General features: G+C 36.7%; 1 protein-coding gene across 10 annotated transcripts in view; it reads right to left on the reverse strand.

Moving 5' to 3' along the window:
- CCDC88A (coiled-coil domain containing 88A) overlaps positions 1–24903 on the reverse strand; it is a 133276-nt gene that overhangs the window by 10936 nt on the left and 97437 nt on the right. For 7 of the 10 annotated variants that reach the window (XM_023228280.2, XM_023228279.2, XM_023228274.2 and 4 more), the window contains exons 18-29: positions 24554–24718; positions 20470–20631; positions 19174–19451; positions 18820–18963; positions 17534–17720; positions 13901–14046; positions 10246–10338; positions 9893–10107; positions 4109–4192; positions 2918–3118; positions 2252–2323; positions 873–953 (exon numbers count right to left, since the gene is read on the reverse strand). In XM_023228280.2, coding sequence (XP_023084048.1) covers positions 873–953; positions 2252–2323; positions 2918–3118; positions 4109–4192; positions 9893–10107; positions 10246–10338; positions 13901–14046; positions 17534–17720; positions 18820–18963; positions 19174–19451; positions 20470–20631; positions 24554–24718 — 1828 coding nt within the window. The remainder of the gene's footprint in view (positions 1–872; positions 954–2251; positions 2324–2917; positions 3119–4108; positions 4193–9892; positions 10108–10245; positions 10339–13900; positions 14047–17533; positions 17721–18819; positions 18964–19173; positions 19452–20469; positions 20632–24553; positions 24719–24903) is intronic. The other 3 variants (XM_023228278.2, XM_023228277.2, XM_023228276.2) reach the window with 2 other exon arrangements.

Here is a 24903-nt window from a genome sequence, read left to right on the forward strand (position 1 = left end):
CACCTGAGGTCAGGAGTTCAAGACCAGCCTTGTCAGCATGGTGAAACCCTGTCTCCACTAAAAATACAAAAAATTAGCTGGGTGTGGTGGTGGTTGGCACCTGTAGTTCCAGCTACTTGGGAGGCTGCGACAGGAGAATGGCTTGAACCTGGGAGGTGGAGGTTAGAGTGAGCTGAGATCACACCACTGCACTCCAGCCTAGGCGACACAGTAAGACTCCATCTCAAAACAAACAACTTCCAGAATCTGAGTAGACAGAATATCTTTGAGGAAAAAGTTATCAGTCAAGGTTTCCAGACATTTACTTAAATACCTCACCTTGGAATGCATATTTAAACATTAAGAAAACAAATCTTGAAATAATTCCTTACATGAGCCAAATGCATTCATGTAGTTCTTGTTTTATACACACACACACACACACACACACACACACACACGTTTCTCAAATTAAACACAAAATCCGTCCCCTTATTTTGTGGATAAATTAAGTCAAACATATTTCTAAAATATGAGTAATGTGAGTTCAATGTCCATGCATCATAAGAAACTGAAGGACAATCATTTTCACGTCAAAGAAAAAATGTCAGTAAAATAAGGACCTATAGATAATTTTGAAGTATAAATATTACCATAAGACTTTTGTCTGTGAAGACGAAAAACTGAAACTAAATAACTGCTCCTGTTTTTACATTTGTATACATTGAAATACATTTGTATTACAATGTGAAAAGTATAAAATGTTCCAAACAACTATGTTCCAAACATAGATGATTTGGATTTCATGCTTTACCCCAGAAACTTCATCCCATCTCCCACCTTTAAATACTGGAAATGGATGGAGTGCATTAATAAATTTACCTACAGCATACCTTTGACTTCATGTAGTGAAGCATTATTATTGCTATTGCTAGTGGATGTTCTGCCACTATCAAGGCTGGCTGGTCTTGAAGCTAAATGAAAAAACCAGGAGACAGTGTGATAAAACTTCTAGCTGATGATGCTGATGAGCTTTTACATTCTGATTACAGAATGCTTTGAGGAAGCAATCATGCATACTTTCACAAGATGAGCATGCCCACAGATTAGAAAGCAAATTTCCAGATAGTTCATTGAGACACATTAGAACAGGACACTTCTGAAACAATAGTTGAGATTCAAAGAGGAGGATAAAGTGCATACTCAGATTTGAAAATGAGTTCTAAATGGATATGCCAGGAGTGTTTTAGTTGAATAGAATGACATATCCCCCAGATCCCCCAAAATGCTACTGACTGGGTCACTTACAACAGATCAGACAAGGAACTCTGCACATTGCAGAGATATCAAGAGGAGGAGGAATACAAACATCTATACAGTTAATGTCCTGTATTCCTATCTGTAACAAGGGAAACAACTGTATAGTTAACACTGCCCTATGCTAACTCTTAAAACCCTGCTTACATTAAAATTCCTTTAACATGTTATCTACTTATTGCTAATAGTTTGTAATCCCAGCTACTTGGGAGGCTGGGATTTTCCAGACAGAAATGGAAAAATCTGAAATACTCAACATTGCCCAAAAATTGGTTTCTTTTTGAGTCAGAGTCTCACTCTGTCACCCAGGCTGGAGTGCAATGGCACACTCTTGGCTCACTGCAACCTCTGCCTCCTGGGTTCAAGCGATTCTCCTGCCTCAGCCTCCCAAGTAGCTGGGATTACAGGTGCCTGCCACCACACCCAACTAATTTTTGTATTTGTAGTAGAGATGGGGTTTCTCCATGTTGGCCAGGCTGGTCTCGAACTCCTGACCTCAGGTGATCTGCATGCCTCTGCCTCCCAAAGTGCTGGGATTACAGGCATGAGCCACTGTCCCTGGCCCAAAAATTGGTTTCTTCAAGTTCATCCTTTAAAACAAATATTTTTAATATTTTAAACTAGTATTTTAAATTGGCATTTTAAACCAATGGCAAAATACAACTCTTATAACTTTAAACTTATACAAAAATGGTAACAAAATTACCGTTGAAGACTGTGCAGGCATACTTTATAAATGACCTTGGCTAAAGTAGAGAATATTTAGATGAAGCAATTATCTTAAAAGAGGCAGAAGGGAGTATTAGGTTTGAAGAAATGGTAGAGGTAACTAAGAGATGCAGGATAGAGAAAACATGCTTGCTGGCAATGCCACATTCACCTATTAAGTGCAAGAGTCCTAGCATTCCCATTCTGTATTTAATGTGTACTCTCTAAATAAAGTTCATTATCTTACCATGAACTCTTGATCCCGTACTAGAATCATCACTAACACCTTGTGGACTTATGTCTTCAAAGGACGTAGTATCTACATAAAATAGCAAAATGGATATAAAGATATTTTTGCAATAAAAAACCATTATAAAATTTTATTTACACAGAATATGGAAATTGTTTTTCAATCATGTATAATATAGCTTGACTTAACGTATTTCATAGACTCAACCAGAAACTGGAACTAGGAATAAGAAAAATGGCAACTCTAATGAGAGTTGACTTGCTTAGGGAAAACACCAAAAGCAATGAAACAATCTCCCCTCTGACCCTGCAAAGCAAAACAAGAGCCTGGGTGGTTCTAGGTAGTTCTGTTGGAAGTTGTAGTGCTTTTAGTTTTTAGAAAACTAGCATTGCCTTCTTTTATCACTCTTTACCTGGTTTACTTCTCCTTTTCTTGTGAATTCATTAGCTGTTTATTATGAAAGGAGGCCTGGAAAAGATTTTAGTTATTTGTATAATGTTTTAAATTTTTAAAATGATTTGAAAGTTCCTCCAAATCCAATACAAATCATGTTTTGATAATTATTTCAGGTTGTTGCTTTTTAAAAAGTACACAGGGAAAAGTCAAATTAAAATTCTTGTTGCCAACAGTGACACCACAGTGCAAATAGCAGACGGCCTATACCTTTATTATTAACCAACTGCTTGGATCTGAAGCCTGCAGAAGAGTTGACAGTTGAAAAGTTGATGGCTGTAGTAGAGAAGGCCATAGCTCCCAATTCTTTTCTCCTTTTACCCGTTGAAATATCATCAGGAACCTCCAAATTCTCAGTACTACCTGTCCACTGTCCTGCTAGGACCATGGACTGCACCAGGTCATTCATGGCTGGGATGCAAATGAAAGCAAATGAATCAGCATGGTTAATGTATTTGTTTGTAATTCTACTTTGTAGTATAAATACTGTGGTTTTTGTCTATGAATTAATGCAAATGGACATAAAAAATTATAAACAAATGTTCATTTAAATTATGACATGCATTCAGCTGAATGAAATGAGTAGGCCAAAGGCTGACAAATTTCAATAAATACTTTTATCCCACCTCCACCCCCTTTAAAAGACAGAGAAAGGAATTTTACTAAGTACGACTGCCATGCTATTGTGCAGCGATGTGCTAAAACTTTAATTAGCAGCCTTCACAATGTGGTTTTGTGGTGACAAAAATGGAATAGATAAAGGTAAGATGAAGAGCAGTTCTTATATAGCATCATTATTGAAAATGAAAGTCCTTGGTCAGAGCAGGTTACTGAAGAAATTACTCATTTTATGACTCAATAAGTATACCATTCAATAAAAACCTGAAAGAGATGATATCCAAAGTGACAGACACTTAATGTGATTATGTAATTACCCATGCCACATAAAAAAAGAAAATCCAGAATATTATTATTTAAAGAATGACAAGCATTTTCAAGGGTTTTTGGCCATTTTATTTATTTAATTAATCTGGTTCATTAAAGGAAATTAATTTCTAATACTAAAAGTTTTGTTATATTCTCCTTAAGTAAACTTCTTTGGGAAAAAAATCTCTATGGCATATAAAGGGTTTTTTTCTGCCAATTTTTAGAAAGCACTGGAAATTTATGAGTAAGTTACATGTATGACTAGAAATATGCATGTATATGTATAAGTGGACATACACATAATGCAAATTCAGTGCCACTTGAAAAAAAAATTCTTCCAGCTCCTTATATTAGAGGAAGACTGACCTCTGCAAAATAAGGAAATTGGCACAGTCCAGAGAAAGGTTAGTGAAAAATTAGTAATGAAAGCCAGTGTAGTCAGTTGAAAGAAGCTGAACTGTCATAAAGTCTTACACATGGAACGACGGTAGCAGGCCTTCATTTTGTCTTTATCCTTCGGTCTGTTCCTCAAAAAGGGCAGTCTTTTCAGTGCAACCACTTTAATGTCAGAGCATGAGGAAAAACAGAAACAGGGAAATGAAAGAAAAAAGGGAGAAGAACAGATGGGAGTTAAATGTTGAAATTAAGGACAGAAATGAATGTTTGAGTTTTAGCTATGTATGCTATATTAAGGCTATTATTCTCATGCTGCTGAGTGATAATGAAATATGAAATATGTACTCTGATATTTTAAAATACTTGGAAAAGCACTGAAGACAATGATGAGGAACATATACTTTTTTTTTTTTTTTGAGACGGAGTTTCACTCTTGTTGCCCAGGCTGGAGTGCAATGGCGCGATCTTGGCTCACTGCAACCTCCGCCTGCGATTCTCCTGCCTCAGTCTCCCTAGTAGCTGGAATTACAGGCATGCGCCACTATGCCCGGCTAATTTTGTATTTTTAGTAGAGATGGGGTTTCTCCATGTTGGTCAGGCTGGTCTCGAACTCCCGACGTCAGGTGATCCACCCACCTCTGCCTCCCAAAGTGCTGGGATTACAGGCGTGAGCCACCACGCCCAGCCTGAGGAACATTTTAAAGTTTGGATTGGTTACAGTCCTATAAAAACAGGAACTGACTAGAATTATTTATGCAGGGATCAATTTTCCTAGTTAAGTTGTAAAGGTAAACCTTTAAAATGAAGGCTATTGGTGCTTCACAGAGTCTACATGATGAAAATGTACAAGGCTTTTGAAGTCTCTATTTTAGCTACTTTAACTTTTTAAACATTAGTTAAAATATTTATTTTGGAAAACAAAAATAACTTAGGAAAATGCACCTTCTACCACAGTATCTTATTAATATAAAGCAACAAAAATTAGTGTGCCCAGGAGATGTTTAAAACAATCTTAAAATCTTTAAGATTTCGAGGCATGGTGACTTCTGCCTGTAATCCCAGCATTTTGGGAGGCCAAGGCAGGAGGATCGCCTGAGCCTAGGAGTTCAAGACCAGCCTGGGCAACAGAGCGAGAACCCATCTCTACAAAAAATTAGCCATGTGGTGGTGAGCACCAGCTATTCTGGAGGGTGAGGCAGGAGGATCGCTTGAGCCCAGGAGTTCAAGGTTGTAGTGAGCTATGATCACGCCACTGCACTCCAGCCTGGGTGACAGAAGGAGACCCTCTCTCAAAACAAAACAAAACAAAAAACACTTGAAAAAACCTTTCATTAGTTTATCACACTTTAATAAAGAAAATAAATTCCTTCTTGGTTTAAACTGGATTCTGATGCATTATTTAGCAGCACCACTGAAATAAACATTCTTTTGACCAAAGTATTTCTAAAGATTAAATAAACAATCACATTAAGTTCATTTTACAAAACATTGGTTGGGGGAAAGAGGGGAAAAAAAAGAGTATTTAGATAGTAGAAATAAGCATTAGCAATAAGCTCCAATAAACCTAAAAAATAAGGAGGTACCCCAAAGCAAGAAAAAACGAGAGAAAAGTATAACATTTTTTAGATATTTTGAAGAGCTTTTGAAGGAATTTGATTTTGTGAATAAAAGGATTATCACTAAAATATAGGAGTCATTAGAACAAAAATAAAAACGTTCACTAGAGTCACTAACCATTCTTAAGCCACATTTTAGTAAGATTTAACCATAAAAATTACTGTATCTTTTTAGAAATGTAATTTAGGAATTAGGAAAAACAATTTGCATAAAGATCTAAAAACATATTATACACTGTCTATTTAATAACTACATTCTTTCTAGTGTTTGCTGTCATCGTGTAAATAATCAAAGTTCTTTTGACAAACTGACAAGTGGCATTCATTAAAGACAGTGCAATGGACATATAGCTCTTTAACCTGTTTGATTGCTATTAGGAGCAGTCATGATTCACTGAAGCTTTTAGTTTGACCTATTTCTTGTCAAGCTTAGTAAACACAGCTGTTTTCAATGATTAAAAAGAAATGAACTGAAAGCAATATAAAAATGGACACTTAGATAAAACAAAGCTGAGTGGTTGCAGCATGCATATGTTGTCTTGTTTACTTTCATTTCTTTTTCTGTTTTTGATTTTTTTTCCAAGGACTGCTTTACTGACAGATACTCTTCCAAAATGAACAGGATAAAAGGAGTTTTATATTTGTCAGAAAGAAATGATTCTTCTTATAGCAATGAGTTTATACATATACAATGTTCATTTCCCAAAGCATACTGAAATTAAGGGAACACTAGTATTTGTTGGGTTTGGGGTTTATTTTAAAAACTCTAAAACTGAACAATTGTAGGAAAGGAGAATATCACTTCCTTCTGATTCTTATTCTGGATATTTCAGCAGAGAATATGAAATGATGACAGATTTATACTTAAAACAGACAAGATGACTTCAAAAAAGACTTTTGTGCCTTTCTTGTGTATGCTTATATCTGAATTGACATTTCTTTCCTTTAAAGCCAGGCACAGTGGTTCATGCCTGTAATCCCAGCACTTTGGGAGACCAAGGCTGGAGGTTCGCTTGAGGCCAGGAGTTTGAGACCAGTCTGGGCATAATAAGTGAGACCCTGTCTCTAAAAAACAATTAAATAAAATAACAATTGCCAGTGCAGTGCTGTTTTCCTGTAGTCCCAGCTATTTGGGAGGATGATGCTGAAACGGGAGGACCCCTTGAGTCCAGAAGTTCAAGACTGCGGTGAGCTATCATTACACCACTGCACTCCACCTTGCACAACAGAGTAAGACCGCATCTCTTAAAAAAAAATTAAGTATACCTATTACCATTTCTTTTTTTTTTGAGATGGAGTCTCGCTCCTGTCGTGCAGGCTGGAGTGCAGTGGCACAGGGTTGGGGGTGCAGTGGCGTGATTTTGGCTCACTGCAACCTCCACCTCCTGGGTTCAAGTGATTCTTTTGCCTCAGCCTCCTGAATAGCTGGGACTACAGAAGCACACCACAATGCCCAGCTAATTTTTGTATTTTTAGTAGAGGTGGGGTTTTACCATGTTGGCCAGGATGGTCTCGGTCTCTTGACCTCGTAATCTGCCCGCCTCAACCTCCCAAAGTGCTGGAATTACAGGCGTGAGCCACCACGCTCGGCCCCATTTCTTATTTAGTAAGATGTCAGATATTTTATATCCAAAAATAACAGATAAAATTAACTTATCTGCCACCTTTTAAAGAAAACTTGATGATCTCTCTAAAACAGTAACTACTCGGAGGATTTATGTAGATTTACTTGGACAAAACCAGACAGCAAAATTTTATGTGGGGTAACCATAATTTTATGTGGGGATATAGAATTATAAAACTGCTTTCTTGAGACATATATGTGTGTGTGTGTATATATATATATACACACATACACATACACATATGTATATATACACATATATGTACATATATATACACGTGTGTTTATATATACACACATACACACAAATGTACATGTGTATGACTTTTTCTGTTGCTTACCTATGGATTCTACTTTTTAGATTGCTATATTGCATTCTGAAATATATCCCATAATTTTATTTTATTTTTTTGAGATGAAGTCTCGCTCTGTCACCCAGGCTGAAGTGCGGTGGTGCAATATTGGCTTACTGCAATCTTCACCTCCCAGGTTCAAGCGATTCTCCTGCCTCAGCCTCCTGAGTAGCTGGTGCACACCACCATGCCAGACTAATTTTGGATTTTTAGAAGAGATGAGGTTGTCACCATGTTGGCCAGAATGGTCCTTAACTCCTGACCTCAAGTGATCTACCCACCTCTGCCTCCCAAAGTGCTGGGATTACAGGCGTGAGTCATTGCACCCGTCCTATAGCCCATAATTAATGCCTAATATCCTATACCCTAAAATACTATGTTTTCAGAGATAATTCACCTGAGGCCAAAACACTGTGAATAGTTTTTTGAGTGTTTTGAGAACTGCCCATTTGGAGAGTCTACCTCTGGGAGAAGCAGCAGCTGCATTTACCTGCTATTTCAAAAGAATGGAATGTGTGTGTGTGTGTGTGTTCAATTAGTGACACTGGCGATAGTGTGAGAGGATTCAAAGTATCCTGTTCACATTATTTTGTAAGAACTTTGATAGTAGTCAACTTCTTAAGACATCTTTAAAAAAATTTTCTCATTTTCTTGGAATATACTTCCAAAGCTTTTACTTTGCTTTTACTGTTTAAGCATACTAGTAATGAAATTAAAAGGTTATAATTGTATAGAGCATATTATAATGTGGAACTTCTACATTTGTAATAAAAAATTACATCACAAGTTTATATAGAAATGTTTATCTCTTCAACTATTTTTTTTTTTTTTGAGACAGAGTTTCACTCTTGTTGCCCAGGCTGGAATGCAATGGCACAATCTCAGCCTCAGTCTCCGCCTCCCGGGTTCAAACGATTCTCCTAACTCAGCCTCCCGAGTAGCTGGGATTACAGGCATGCGCCACCATGCCTGGCTAATTTTGCATTTTTAGTAGAGACAGGTTTCTCCATGGTGGTCAGGCTGGTCTCCAACTCTGACCTCAGGTGATCCGCCCACCTCGGCCACCCAAAGTGCTGGGATTACAGGTATGAGCCACCGTGCCCAGCCTAATTTTTTTAAATAATAGAGACAGTGTCTCACTATGTTGCCCAGGCTGATCTTGAACTCCTAGCCTCAAGTGATCCTCCTGCTTTGGCCTCCCAAAGTGCTGGGATTACGTGTGTGAGCCACTGTGACTGGCCCCCACGTCTCTATTTTATTTTTATTTTGAGACGGAGTCTTGCTCTGTCACCCAGGCTGGAGTGCAGTGTGCAATCTTGACCCACTGCAACCTTCGCCTCCCAGGTTCAAGTGATTCTCCTGCTTCAACTTCCTGAGTAGCTGGGATTATAGGTGCAGAACACCACACCAGGCTAATTTTGTATTTTCTTTCCTTTTTTTTTTTTGTTTTTGAGACGGAGTTTCACTCTTGTTGCCCAGGCTGGAGTGGTGCAATCTCAGCCTCAGCCTCCCAAGTAGCTGGGATTACAGGCATAAGCCACCACGCCTGGCTAATTTTGTATTTTTAGTAGAGACGGGGTTTCTCCATGTTGGTCAGGCTGGTCTCGAACTCCCGACCTCAGGTGATCCACCCACCTTAGCCCCCCAAAGTGCTGGGATTACAGGTGTGAGCCACCGTGCCCGCCAGCACCTCTCTATTTTAGTAGATCCCTTACCAAGCAATCCTTCAATAATTTTCTTAACCTCCTGTAATTTCTAAATCATTGAATAACACCCCTTCAAATTCATAGCTATTTTTCTTTGCTTCTCCAAATGTAACTGTGTTCCAATGTGACACCATCAAAGTATATGAGCAGAAACTTCACTGTAAAATGCCTTATTATTCTGATTAAGTTATACATAATTATGAAAATGACATCTCATATTTCTCACTTGCTCCTTGCAACTGTTCTGTGAAGTATGAAGCAAAGGTAAAAGGCTTGCCCATATTAACAGAAATAGCAAGTGGCAGAGGTATTCCAGCTCTTATTTCAACTTTCTTTCTGCAATATTTTACCCCTCTGGCCAAATGATAGTATATCTGTGTATGATTTACCTCAGAAAATTGTGTGGCTGTACAATAATGCAGTACACAATTAATTTTATGATATGAAATTAAAAATAAATGCCACTCATCAGACTATTCCCCCAAAGGACTACTGAAGTTTTAAAAAATCTTTAGAAAGGATTCTAAAAATCAATACTATGTTTAAAGAGTTTAAGCACTCACTGCTGCTTTTCTTGGTCCCCAAGGTCTGGCCATCTTCTAAAGAGTTTGAACCTACTGAAGAACTATCTTGACTGTCTTGATGAGGGAGCTGAAGAAATCCTTCACTGGAGTCTGAGCGGGTAGGTGTTAATGTTAGAGATTTCTGGCGTTCCCGATTAATATCTTTCTTAGACTTTATCAATTTTCTCATTTTTAGAGTAATCCAGTTGCCTCTCCTAACAGAATTTTAAAAATTGTTATCAGTTTAAAATTCAACATACAAATCCTTCACAACATTAGAAGTCACCACAATATTAGAAATAACGTACGGTTTTTTTTCAAAACAAGAATTCATAAAATTTGGTTAACAGTACCTTCTAGGAGGAGATGGGTCATAAAATTTGTATTGATCCATAATTTTCTCTTCTAATTTCTCCTTCTGACGTCTTAATTCATTTAACTTATCACTATAAAAATAAAAATTACCTTTTAGGACAGGCATCATATTTTGTAAAGCTACGAATATTAAATTATTTTGTGACTGTGATCTAACTTCTCCCCAAAACATAAAAAAATACAGATACCATGGTCGGCAACTAAGATTTTATCAGGTAGTTAACAATGGGAATTTTTCCATGTTTCTCCTTTTTTAAAAATTTACAACTTTTTTTTTTCCTTTTTGGAAGAAAGGTGATCTATTACAATTTATATTAGCAAAAAATAAAAGTATTTGGATAGTTTGCTTATAATTATAGATATAATGACTAATCCTGCAAACACATGTTCATGCAAATAGATTTTTTTCTTTTTTTCTTTTTTTTTTTGAGACGGAGTCTTGCTCTGTCGCCCAGGCTGGAGTGCAGTGGCCGGATCTCAGCTCACTGCAAGCTCCGCCTCCCGGGTTTACGCCATTCTCCTGCCTCAGCCTCCCGAGTAGCTGGGACTACAGGCGCCCGCCAGGTCGCCCGGCTAGTTTTTTCTATTTTTTAGTAGAGACGGGGTTTCACTGTGTTAGCCAGGATGGTCTCGATCTCCTGACCTCGTGATCCACCCGTCTCGGCCTCCCAAAGTGCTGGGATTACAGGCTTGAGCCACCGCGCCCGGCCCTTGAGCCACCGCACCCGGCCTGATTTTTTTCTTTTCGGCAGAATTACTTAGGCTTGATTTACTTGTAGAGAATCATTTCCTGACTCCAGCAATGCATGAGTCATCACATCCTAAGTCTCATTTTTATATTCTCAGTAGTATTTACTGTATAAACATCAAAGATCACCAAAGTAATGTCTCTAAGAAAACCCCACAATGCCAAAGAATACTATTTACTTAAGAAACATTAGTGATCATTTACAATGAGGAAGGCATGAGGTATATATGAAGATGAATAATAAATAGCTTTGTTTATTATATAGGAGAAAGAAGATATATCCATAAATATAACATAATATCGTGTGTATGCATACATACACACACACACACACACACACACACACACACACACACACACATATATATATATAATGACTATATAATCCAAGGAAGTAGCAGTACCAAAATAAAACACTGTGCAAGTACAACAGGAAGGTAAATATATCCATCTTAGATCACGAAATAAATCCCCATGAAGAAAAAGGCCATTATTAGATAGGCTGAAAAGGAAAGATAAGAATGCTAAATTATATGTTGGTGTAGTGTAGGAAGTTAAAAAAATGCTAAGTTATGTTTAGCTTGAACGTTATAGGCTGAGAGGAAGTAGTGAGGGAGAGTTTTGGTTTTAGATTCTGCTCAGTAGGAAATCAGAAGTATTGCAAGTTTCATTACAAAGTGGTAAGAAATCTTTGTTTAAAGTACTTTAACCCAATGATGGAATAGGATATATCAGAAAGACTGGAGATAAGGCAGGGTGCAGTGGCTCAGGCCTATAATTCCAGTGCTTTGGAAGGTGGAGGCAGGTGGATCACTTGAGCTCAGGAGTTTGAGACCAGCCTGGCCAATGTGGCAAAACCCTGTTTTTACAAAAAATACAAAAATTAGCAGTGTGCGGCAGCATTTGCCTATAGTCTCAGCTACTCAGGAGGCTAAGGCAGGACAATCGCCTGAACTTGGGAGGGGGGGTTTGCAGTGAGCTGAGATTGTGCTACTGCACTCCAGCCTGGCTGACAGAGCAAGACCGGAAAAAAAAAAAAAAAAAAAAAAAAGATTAGAGATAAGGAAACATTCAGGAAGCTAATGGGGTAGTCTATTTGAGAGGGAAGGCTGAATTACAGTGGTGGAGACTAGGAGGAACTAACTCAAGAGATTCTGTAGAAGATGCCCTGCCACGGCACAAACAGCACACAGGCTACATTTATCATTCACCAACTGCTTGGATCTGAGGCCCGCAGAAGAGTTGATGTTTGAAAAGTTGTAAACGAGGCCGTAGTTCCCAGTTGGTTTTTCCTTTTACTGGTTGAAATATCATTAAGAACCTCCAAAATCTCAGTACTACCTGTCCACTGCCATCCTGCTAGGACCATATGACAGAGGCATTTAGCTAGAAATGTCTGACATGTAAGATGGACATTTGTAATTTAAATTCAGTAAGTCATAATAGATAATAATTTTTGGAAGTCAACTATTTGGACACAAGCACTTTCATCTGGAAATGTATTAGTCACCAAATGGTCAGAATAGTTAAGACAACAAAGCTTTGGATAATGGCTCTGCTTAAGGGACAAGAGACTCAAATGTCAAAAGTTTTATATATACTCAAAGCTTCTTAACCTAAACCAAGGCTTCTTTTGAAAGCAAGTAAAGGAATATATACCCCAGAAAGGACTAAAAGGACTAAAGGTGGAGCCCAAGGTGTCCAGCCACAAATGTGAAATTTCTTTGAGGTTTTACATTTACTTTGAAAGTTTACACAATTTCTGCCTTTGTTCCATGATACACCTGTGTATTAATAAATAATGTTCCCTGCCTGACATTTTTTGGTAAGATTGGTGCTTCAGAAAAATGTATGATGTATCCTGGTTTCACATGTGCCCTGGCTATTTATGTACATCAAGTCTGAAAGGCACAGACATACTACTTCATGCACTCCTTGAATAATCTGGAAAGTAAGTGTCATCTCTATTTTAGAGAAGAAGAAACTAATGATCAAAGAAATGAAGTAACTTGTCTATGGTCACATAGCTAGTGAGTGGATGAATTGGGACATGAATTAGAAGCTGTCTGATTTCAACATCTGTGCTATTTCTATTATACTGTGGTGCTTCTCATTTGTGGGGCAAAGAGATCTATTGAGTAAAGATGAATCATCCTGTAGTAATACAAAGACTACCCACTGGGCCGCACAGGCCCAAATCTGAGTGTTAACAGATTGTTTAACTCTCTGGAGACACAATTTACCAATAATTAAGCCTTGCCAATTCTCTTTCACACGTCTTACAGCTTGATCTCAACTCCTTTGTATGGCATAGAACAACCTTTGTAAACTGGGTCCTGACTGTTTAGCCACTTCTCTATTGCACTACTCCTTTCCTCAATTTTGCTCCAGAAAGAACAATTAATTTTTAGGTCCTATACCACACCACAACATACTGACATCACACCTCCATGACTTTGTATTGCAGCTCTCCTGGGCTGGTATGCCTCCTCAAGCAAATTCCTATTGAACCCATAAGTCTCTGCTCAAGTCTCATCTTTGGAAAGTTCACCTTGCCTCTCCCAGACTAAGATACTCCTGCCCCTATATGTGCTATGTTTCTATGGCCTCTTACATATAGTTCCATTATAGAATTACTGTATTTAAATGTTTATTTGTATTTCTCACTTTATATTACTAATTTCTTAAGAGCAAGATTCATGTGTTTTCATGTTATATTTCTGATTATTAGGAGAGTGCCTGGAATATAAGCACTCAAAAATATTTGTTGAAATAATAATGTTGAAAATCAATAAAAATTAGCATGAATTTTCTCTGCCACTGGGTATGGCAATGATAAAATCATGAATAACATATTTCAGAGTGCAAAATTATTTGGTACCTACATGTACTGTCTTTGTTCAACATGAAAAAGATCCTTGCTTTCCATATTCTGCTCCAAAAGTGTTCTGTTCTGTAGCATTAATGTCTGAATTTGATCTAGTAGATGTCGATTTTCTTCTTCTAAATTTCCTTTAAGTTGGCTTAGCAACTGTTTAAACACAAACATTTTTTTAAAAAAACATTTACATTTAACATAAATCAACTGAAAAATATGAAGTACTACACAAAGATTTAAGTGTTCCACTGTTTGAACAATTAGTTCATTTTTTAAAAAAAATTTTTTTAAAAAAACATTTACATTTAACATAAATCAACTGAAAAATATGAAGTACTACACAAAGATTTAAGTGTTCCACTGTTTGAACAATTAGATGATTGTACTTTTATCAGAGCATGATTATTTTAGTGACAATGACATCTACAGCACTGGGTTACATGATATATATATATGTGTGTGTGTTTATGTATATATATACACATACATATGTACATATGTGTATATATATATACACACACGCATATATTCTTAATTCTCACAAACACTGGGTCTAATATATAATAAATTATCTAACTCCCCAAACACTGCTTTCTGTCTTTAAAATGGTTTAACTTACAGTCCAAAAGCTAGATTTAAATATCTAATATTTTATTTCTATGAAATGTTAGACAAGTTAGTTCTCAGATCTATGAAATGAGGATAGCTCCCATGCAACAAGACTGTTGCAAGGATTAATATATGTAAAGTATCTAGTAGCATGTGTATAGCACACACTAAGTACTTAGTATGTCTCATAATTTCCCCATCTACTGTTTTCTTTCTTGTGAGACAGAGTTTCGCTCTTGTTGCCCAGGCTGGAGTCCAATAGCCCGATCTCGGCTCACTGCAACCTCCGCCTCCCGGTTTCAAGCTATTCTGTCTCACCTTCCCAAGTACCTGGGATTACAGGCATGTACCACAATGCCCAGCTAGTTTTGTATTTTTAGTAAAGATGGGGTTTCTCCATGTTGGTCAGGCTGGTCTCAAACTCCCAACCTCAGGTGATCCACCCACCTCAGCCTCCCAAAGTGCTGGGATTACAGGCATGAGCCACCGTGCCCGGCATCCATCCACTGTTTTCAAGAAACCTTAAAAGTCTGTGTGTAGTTTTTGTGGCTTGATCAAGAGAAATCAGGTAATTTAGTCAACAGTTGGTATTAACAGCTGGCATTACTAGTAGTTGGGCTGCCAGCAGCATTGGGCCTTTTCTACGCAGTTAGTAGAAACTGGAAATATGCCTTAGCTAGGCCAGAGGTTCAAACAGAAGTTCAGAAGGCCCAAAGTAGTGATTCTAAAAGTTTGGCATCCCTTGTAGAGTAGATTTCTGGGCCTGAGCATTCAAATTTGGCAGGTCTTGAGTAGAGCCCAGATATCTGTATTTAAAAAGCAAAAGCAAATAACACATACCTGCCCTGCCCACACCACCCACCCCACCTCCCACCCAAAAAAAAACATTTTGAAAAATTTCAAAAGGTAGAGAGAAAATCAGAGAGAATGATACTATAATCATAAACAACCATCTAGATCTGTAACTGTGAATATCATACTATATTTATCTGTATGTTGTTAAATTGAAACATAACATACATGGTAGATTTATTTGAATGAATTTATTTTCTTCCCTGTACCTATGCCCTCTTGCAATGTGACTTCTCACTTTTCCCATAAAGAAGTGGAATCTATTTCCCTTCTTCTTGAATTTGGAATGCTTTTGCCAAGAGAAAGTGGTGGAAGTGATGGTGTAACAGTTCCAAGCCTAGGCCTCAAGTTGCCTGTGGACTTCCACTCAGACTCTCAGAGCCCCGCTGGAGGATGGAGAGACCACATGGAACAGAGAAGGGTTATCCCGGTGAGGCCACCATAGACCAGCCAGCCCTCAGCATACATGCCAGCTAATTACAGATGCAGGAGCAAACCCCTGGCAGTCAGTAGATTAGTATAGATGCTCAGCAAACTCAGACTCATTAGGCAAAAAGAAGTGTTTACTGTCCATTACCACTAAGGTTCTCCCATTGTTAAAGAGCATTATCGGTGTCAATAGACAACAGATAAAGCATATATCAAGAAAATAGAACAATTCTTTTGTTGTTGTTAGATGGAGTTTCGCTCTTTTGGCCAGGCTAGAGGGAAGTGGCGCGATCTCAGCTCACTGCAACCTCTGTCCCCCAAGTTCAAGCGATTCTCCTGCCTCAGCCTCCCGAGTAGCTGGGATTACAGGCATGTGCCACCACACCAGCTAAATTTTGTATTTTTAGTAGAGACGGGTTTTCACCATGTTGGCCAGGTTGGTCTCGAACTCCTGACCTCAGGTGATCCACCCGCCTCGGCCTGCCAAAGTGCTGGGATTACAGGCGTGAGCCACTGTGGCTGGCCCAAGAACAAACTTTAAGTGTATATAGAGCTCAATGAATTATCACAAAGTGAACACTACATTAAACCAGCACCTGGACCAAGAAACAGAACATTAATTGTATTCCAGAAACACCTGTGCTACCTTCCAACCACTATCCCTTCCCACCAAGGTTAACTACTACCTCAACCTTTTATACTATAGATTAGTTTTTTCCACCTCCACTAAATCATGTCATTATATGACTTAGCCCTCAGCCAATAATTAACATTTGACCCAAGTTGTGAGAATTAGCCAGGGATGCATAGATAGCTAGGGCCCTCTCTGGTCTCTCTCGAACAGTTTTCTGCACCACCAGTGACGTGGGATCTTATGAAGACCCACTGAGGCTGACTCATTTCTTGAAAATCCTTTAATTTTTGACTAGTTCACTGGTCTGTTATTTGCCCCAACCAATATTTCAACCTCAAGCTATCTAAGAGTTGACCTTTGACAACTCTCCCAGGCATGGGGCTTTGCTATGCTCTGTTCCAAATCAAGTCAGTTTCCTCCAGTAGAAAGACTGCTGGTTTTCATAGCCTGCCCTATGCTCTGTCAAAACTACCAGGTATAGGAACCAGGGAAGGAGAAGAGGAATGGGAGAAGCCCCAAGATAAAATGCCTCAGACAATCACAGTTCCTTCCCAGGGTTGAAAAGTTTTGCTTTAATAAATGCTTCTCAATTTGTTATATGCCCTTGTTGGGTTCTACAGTCCCAACATTGTTGTTTTTGATAGTTCTGTCCAATTGTATTGTTTCTTAAGGAGTTGATTTGCTGCATTCCTTACTCTACCATTCTAGAGGTATACCATCCTAACTACAATTTATTTAGACTTTTATAAATCATAGGTAGAATGAACTACTTTCTGAGCTTTGTTGGGTAATTAGTTGTATGTTGTTTCCAACTAATTTTTCTATTGGTTTATAATTTCATGCCAGGTGTGAACATTTTTTCATTAAATGAATAATTTTACAATTTTCAAAGAATCTGGACATAAGTTTAAGCTAATACTTTTTAAAAGATTGTAATTAATGATATGGGAAGTTGTTCTGAATCACGTGTAGGTTTCAATGATCCTTGACCAAATTCTTTTAGATATACACCACTAAATATATACTAGTATTGTCATTGTAATATAGTCATTTATTTCTTAGGCATGTCTTGGTGCCTAAATGAAGGAAACAGCGATTAAACTTATTAAAGCTCACCTCACACTGATTATTCAGTTTGGTTGATGTAATATCCAGTTGTTGGTATTGTTCCTTTAGCTTTGAAAATTCAGCTTCTAATCTTGTTTGTTCCAGTTTGGAATTATTCAGAAGACTTTTCAAATTTTTATGGTCTGTTTGTAAAACTTCAGTCTCTTTTAAAAGTTGACTATAGGTATGATTCAACCTATAATTAGAAATCACAGAAATATAATTAGATTATCTTAATAGCTTTTGGTATAATTTATACAATATGAAATGATATAAATAACATTAAGACATACTTAGAATAAAAGACTGTTTTACAAGTTACTAAACTTATCAAAAATCAGTTTCTATTCTGTAAAAAGTAGATTTTTAAAAATTCTGAGTACCTTTCCCTTGAAAATAATTTTTAATTTCCCTTTTCCATCCACCCATCTCCACACTGGGAAAAGAATTTTTTAGTCTTTAAATATGTTGAAGTGTAGGTACTGAAAGTTTCAAGTATTAGTAAGAAAGTACTGGCTGGTTATTGATGGTCCATGTCTGTAATCCCAGCATTTTGGGAGGTCTAGCAGAAGGATCACCTGAGGCCAGGAGTTTGAGAGCAGCCTTGGGGATCACAGGAGACCCAATTTCTACAAAAACTAAAAATTAAAATAAAATTTAAAACAATTAGCCAGGCATGTTGGTGTGTGCTAGCAGTCCCAGCTACCTGAGGGGCTGAGGTGGGAGGATTGCTTAAGCATAGAGTTTGAGGTTGCAGTAACCTATGATCGAGCTACTGAACTTCGGCTTGGGCAACAGAGCAAGATCCTATCTCTCTCTCTCTTCTTCTTTTTTTTTTTTTTTAGGAGATGGGAGTCTTACTCTGTCACCCAGGCTGGAGTGCAGTGGCACGATCTCGACTCACTGCAACCTCCACCTCTCAGGTTCAAGCAATTCTCCTGTTTCACCCACCCAAGTAGCTCGGACTACAGGTGCACGCCACCACGCCTAGCTAATTTTTGCATTTTTAGTAGAGATGGGGTTTCACCATGTTGGTCAAGCTGGTCTCGAACTCCTGACCTCAGGTGATCTACCTGCCTCGGCCTCCCAAAGTGCTGGGATTACAGGTGTGAGCCACGCACCGTGCCTATTCTATTTTTTAAAATTCTAAATTCAAACTATGCTTGGTACTACAAAGGGGCAGTATGTATTCTGGATGTAAGAAATAATACATAATAAAAATATATATATACACACATATATATGTATATACTTTCTACATAAAATGTTTGTTATATATAATATGTATTTATTACCTATCATTTTCACCACAAAGTTTCTTGTATTCTGCAGCTACCGTTTCATGGTTTTTATTTTCAAGCAGCATTTTTTCCTGTTCTACTTTGAGCATTTTTTCCAAATCTTCCAATTGTCCTTTCTGTTTTAATAACTGATTGTAACTGGGGGAAAAAAAGGCATTTGGTTTATAATAATTACAAAAAAGAAATTTTAGAAATGAAGGAAATGAGTAATATCATTTAAAACACATGCAAATTTATATAAATTTCCTAGGTAAACTAACATTAGATGTGTTTAACATATAAAATTTATTATACTACTTGAAGAAAATTCATTTTAAATTCACAGTACAACAAAATATAACAAATTACCGGTCTTCAAGGTCTCTATGTTCCACCTCAAGATTTTTGTGGGCAGACTTCAGAGTTCCATGTTTAGAGATAAGAGATTCATACTCTGAAGCCTGACGTTCATGAAGAAGTTCCAGCTTTTCATGATCTTTGATCAGAGAATCATAGAGAGATTTTAGGTCTTCTCGCTCTTTGATTACAGATTCATTTTCATTTTCTAAGGAAGACTGCTGGATTAGGAGCTGTGCATTCTGGTTCATAAGTGAGGTACTTTGGGAATTAAGGGTGGAATTTTCAACCTATAAGAATACGTATTGTTATCAGACATAAGAAAAATAGTTCACGTTCTTTTTTCAAAATACAAGATGACAATGTTAAAGAAAGCTCTAAATGAATCACAGCAGATATATTTACATTATACTGGGAAGATTTTGATTTTAGCTTCCCAAAGAATAAGGCTACCATTTAATTTTGATTTTTGGAAGTATTATAATACACACATACATACGTATATGTGTGTGTGTGTATATTAGACATATATATGTATTTTATGTTTTGGGTTGAATTTATTTTAAATGAAGGTGATTAGCAACCATTTTGTTATATTACAAATGAAAATGTATAGAATTTGAAGTGCTAGTTTATCATTTCTCCAATTTGGTGATAGAAGTTGATAGAAGTGAAAAATTACTTGTGGAAATTTTTCAAGAGTCCAAATTAAATAAATATTTTCTTTATCAAACAAAGTGTTGATGCTGATCAAAAAAAAGGGTTACAGAAAGAAGAATTCTTAGATTCAGAGAGGGAACTTGTTTCTGTTCTTTAAGAGGTTGCAGAGTTGAACTTTTCCCCACCTGAATGTTCTGTTTGGAAAGACACTGGCGGTGTTAAGTGAAAGATAGATCCTTTGAACTTAGGACAGGTCTAAAGACAAAATTCTCATGTTGTCCTGCTTTCCAGTAACTAAACTGATAAAAAAAAAAAGCCATACAAAGGAAATAAGGAATAGTATGCTGCAACCATACTCTCAAACAAGGGTTTCTACCTAATTTATTACAATCAACTTAATGAAATGGTAGAAAGACCACAAATATAATTTATCTTTATTTAGATGTATTGACTTAATTTATTAATATTTAAAGCCTTTGACATTTTAAAAATTGATGTGTGAAAGTTTGGCATGGCACTAAATAAAAACATTTTCATTTATCTTTAAGTTCATTTGCTAAGAAACAATGTTTCCATGTTTACCCTCCCTTATTTTAATAGCATAATTCAAGAGTTTGGTTGCATATTCCCAAAATATTTTATTACAACCTGAAGCTTGGCATTCTGCGTTTGAAGAGTGGTATTCTGTTCCTGTAATGACACTGTCTGCCTCTGAAGTGCAAGAATCTGAGCCTGCAAATTACTGTTTTGTGTCTCAAGTTGCTTCAGTTGAGTTTTCAACGCTTGCTTCTCTGCTTGCAGTGTAGCATTCTTAAAAAACAAAAACCGAAACCAAACATATTAACAATAATATCAATACTAAACATATTTCTATAATATACTGAATTTTATACTATGAGTATTTATTAGCATTACAATCCATAAAACCCCAACAATCTTAAAAGAGAAAAAAAAAAAAATTTTCCCCATCCCAAATTGTAAACAGACATTCATCAGAAAGAAGGCAGTAATACTAAAACCTTAATATTGCGCCTGTGTCTTGTCTGCACTATAATATCCTAAAAATAAAATATCCTATTCTAAATATATTTATTAACACAAAAACTAGAAAGGAATTGTCAGTTGTATGGTTTTAATACTGCTTGAAGTTTCCCAGAATGACCAGAATAAATGGGGCTGTGTCCAACCATGGAGGTCTATCTTTTCTAATTTACCCAAAGGAAAATACATACCTAAGTGAGTGGTGGTCCCAGAGATAGTGCAAAACTAAGTAATTTCCAGACACAAATATTTCAAAGGGAAGCAGGTTTACAGGAACCATCTTAACCATCTGTTTAAAATGTGCAGTCCACAACAGACCTAACGCAGATATTTTCTTATTTTTCTCACAATATAAAATGCTAATTAAAACTCTACTTCAACTATAAGACTCCTGGAGCATTTCCAAACAAAACATAAAATTTTTAGTTTTTCCAGTACATAAGGCCATATTTCAATTTTATAACAAATGAACTACTATGCGAATCAATGATTATTATATTTTAAAATACCTGTCATTAATCTTTTTTTTTTTTTTTTTTAATTATACTTTAAGTTCTAGGGTACATGTGCATAACGTGCAGGTTTGTTACATATGTATACATGTGCCATGTTGGTGTGCTGCACCCATCAACTCGTCAGCACCCATCAATTCATCATTTATATCAGGTATAACTCCCCAATGCAATCCCTCCCCCCTCCCCCCTCCCCATGATAGGCCCCAGTGTGTGATGTTCCCCTTCCCGAGTCCAAGTGAGCTCATTGTTCAGTTCCCACCTATGAGTGAGAACATGCGGTGTTTGGTTTTCTCTTCTTGTGATAATTTGCTAAGAATGATGGTTTCCAGCTGCATCCATGTCCCTACAAAGGACGCAAACTCATCCTTTTTTATGGCTGCATAGTATTCCATGGTGTATATGTGCCACATTTTCTTAACCTGTCATTAATCTTTTCAGGATTATTTCTAAATTAAATTTCATAAAAAATCAGCAACAGCAAAGTACAAAGAACCCTCCAGAAAACAGAAATAAAACTTTAATGTACAAAAGGTCATAATTGGTCTACGCTGCAGTATGCATAAAAAGTTAACAACTGAATCACAACAGATCACTCTTAACATATCTATATGTAAATATAACATTCACTTTATTGGCTTTATGTTATATACACTGCATGTAACTATGTAAAAGGCAGGTCAGGATTTGACCCACATATTATACTATAAAATTGAAGCTGAGGAAACAAAATGCTTTAAGATGGGTTATGATTTTGTATTTCTCTTTTGTTCATTTGTTCAAATAAAAAGGATGAAAAAATGTATACTAGAAAAAATAAAATGGAATACTGACAGTACTGATGTATTTAGATACCATCTCAGCACAAAGAGGTGAACCATTTTTCACATATATATGTGAAATACTATTGTAGTTTAGCACTTTAGAAACTAAATTGTACAAGCTCTACCTATAATTCCAGGTGTCTCTGGGAATTAAAAAAATTCCTATAGTCTATAATGAAGAGAAGAGATAGGTGAGAGTGTATCTTAGAGCAGGAAAAAATTTACAATGGAAAACAAAGAAGTTAGCAAATATAATACTGGCAACAAAAATTACCAGCCTATTATATGGCTGACCATCTTTATAACCCCATTATCTAAAATATGAAACGAAGTAATTTTTTTCCAATGGAAATTTATAAAGGAAGTCTACAAGAAAAAAAAAGATTCACCTTACAGGACTTCATATGCCAGCTCAATTTTCTAAAATGTAATTATGAATCCAAGCAATATAGGTATATATATCACTGATTAAAAATAGGTATTTATAAATGACCAATACATGAAAAATGTGTAATGCCTAACTCATAATTTTAAATGTGCACATTAAAATATTTTCTCGTATTGCTTTAACAAAAATTAAAGCACTAGGTACTATCCAGTGTTAATATGGAAAGATAGGTATACTCTCTTAGTGGGATTGAAAGTTGATGTGATTTTTAGGCTGGGTGTGCTGATTCACACCTGCAATCCCAGCACTCTGGGAGGCTGAGGAGAGTGGATCACTTGAGGCCAGGAGTTCAAGACCAGTCTGGGCAGCATAGTAAGACGCCACCTCTACAAAAAATACAAAAATTCGCTGTGTATGGTGGTGTGCACCTGTGCTCCCAGCTACTTGGGAGGCTGAGGCAAGAGGATCACTTGAGCCTTGGAGGATGAGGCTTCAGTGAGCTATGATCTCGCCACTGCATTCCAGCCTGGGAGACGAGTGAGACCCTGTCTCAGAAAAGAAAAAAAAAAAAAAAAAAAGAAAGAAAATTGATGGGATTTTTAAAGACTAATACAAAATATCAATTAAACACACACACACACACACACACACACACGTATATATCCTTTGGCCTTGCAATTTCACTGTCAGGAATTTAGCATTCTATGAACATGTTTAAAAATAACCGAAATGGGCCAGGCGCAGTGGCTCACACCTGTAATCCCAGCACTTTGGGAGGCCGAGGCAGGTGGATCACAACGTCAGGAGATCAAGACCATCCTGGCTAACACAGTGAAACCCCATCTCTACTAAAAATACAAAAATTAGCCGGGCGGGCGTGGTGGCGGACTGAGGCAGGAGAATGGTGTGAACCCGGAAGGCGGAGCTGGCAGTGAGCCGAGATCACGCCACTGCACTCTAGCCTGGGCAACAAAGTGAGACTCCGTTTCAAAAACAAAACAGAACAAAAAACCTAAATGTAGAGAAATGTTAGATTTATTTAAGTAAATTATGGTAACATTCACACTATGGAATAATAGGTAGTCATTAAACAAAATGAAATACACATACATCTGCTAAAATTGAGAGATCTCCAAGATAACATTAACAGAAAAAGCAAACGGGAATTTTGTATAGCATGATCCCGCAGGTATAAATTTGTAAAAGAAATATACTTCTATATACAGATAAATGACAAAAAAATTTTCTAGGAAGATAAACTGTTCATAGTGATTCTTTTTGAAAGAGAAAGCAGAAATCAATGATGTGGGGATTATTTTTTGGTTTTATTGCTTAGTTTTTAATTAAAGGTACTATTTTTGTGTTAAATTTAAAAAACCACCATCACAACTATTTTACTTGCTATTGTGTAAGTTCCTTAAGTTTATTCATCTTTTGAAGGGTAACTACTTGTTGTTCAGCTTGTTTGCTTGTTGTTTACTGTCAAGTATATATTGAACTAATTCAGCAAATATTTGTTAAGTGTCTACTATATACCAGGCACTATTCTAGATATTAAAGGCATGGTGGTAAAAAAAAGAAAGACAAACTACCTGCTTTCATAAATGAATACGAAATTTAATTTCACTGTGAAAAGTGCTATGCAAAAACTAAAGCAATGGAACAATAGTGAATAGTTCAAGTTGGGGATAACAACTTTACTGGGGGAAGGAGTCAGGGAAGACCTTCTGCAGGACATATGATATGGCACCCAAATGCTGAGGGAAGCCAGTCATATGTTCCAGGCAGGAGAAGCAAAAAGAAAGGCCCCTGAGGTAGGAACAAATAGAAAAAGGACTATATGACCAGAATTTTCTTATTAAGTGCCATCAATTGTTTAAATATTAGACAATATATCTAAGATAAATACATCCAGTGATCCTCTATTTTAAAAACAGTGATTCCTACTAAAATTAAAAAATACTTACATTTCTTTCTACTTCAATTAATCTGTCTTTAACTTTCAGAAGTTCTCTAGTTGTTTCTTGACTTTCTCGCTCCCATTTGTTGTCTTCACCAGATATTGGAGGAGAGCTCTGTACCATCCTTTCCTCATCTTGTCTCTGTTTGAGAGCTTCATAATTTTTTTTCACCTAAAATTTAATTTAAAATATTTTAATGGGGAGAAAAAAATCACCACAGTTACATTTCTCACAATTAATTTGACTCTGGGCTGATCTGGTGAATATGAGAGGCAATATACTTTTAAATGTGATGAATAATATATATGATTTGTGCTTTTTTTTTCTTTTTTTTTTTTTTTTTTTTTTTTTTTTTT

Source organism: Piliocolobus tephrosceles, chromosome 15 (assembly GCF_002776525.5).
Source record: "Piliocolobus tephrosceles isolate RC106 chromosome 15, ASM277652v3, whole genome shotgun sequence".
Taxonomy (NCBI): Eukaryota; Metazoa; Chordata; class Mammalia; order Primates; family Cercopithecidae; genus Piliocolobus; species Piliocolobus tephrosceles.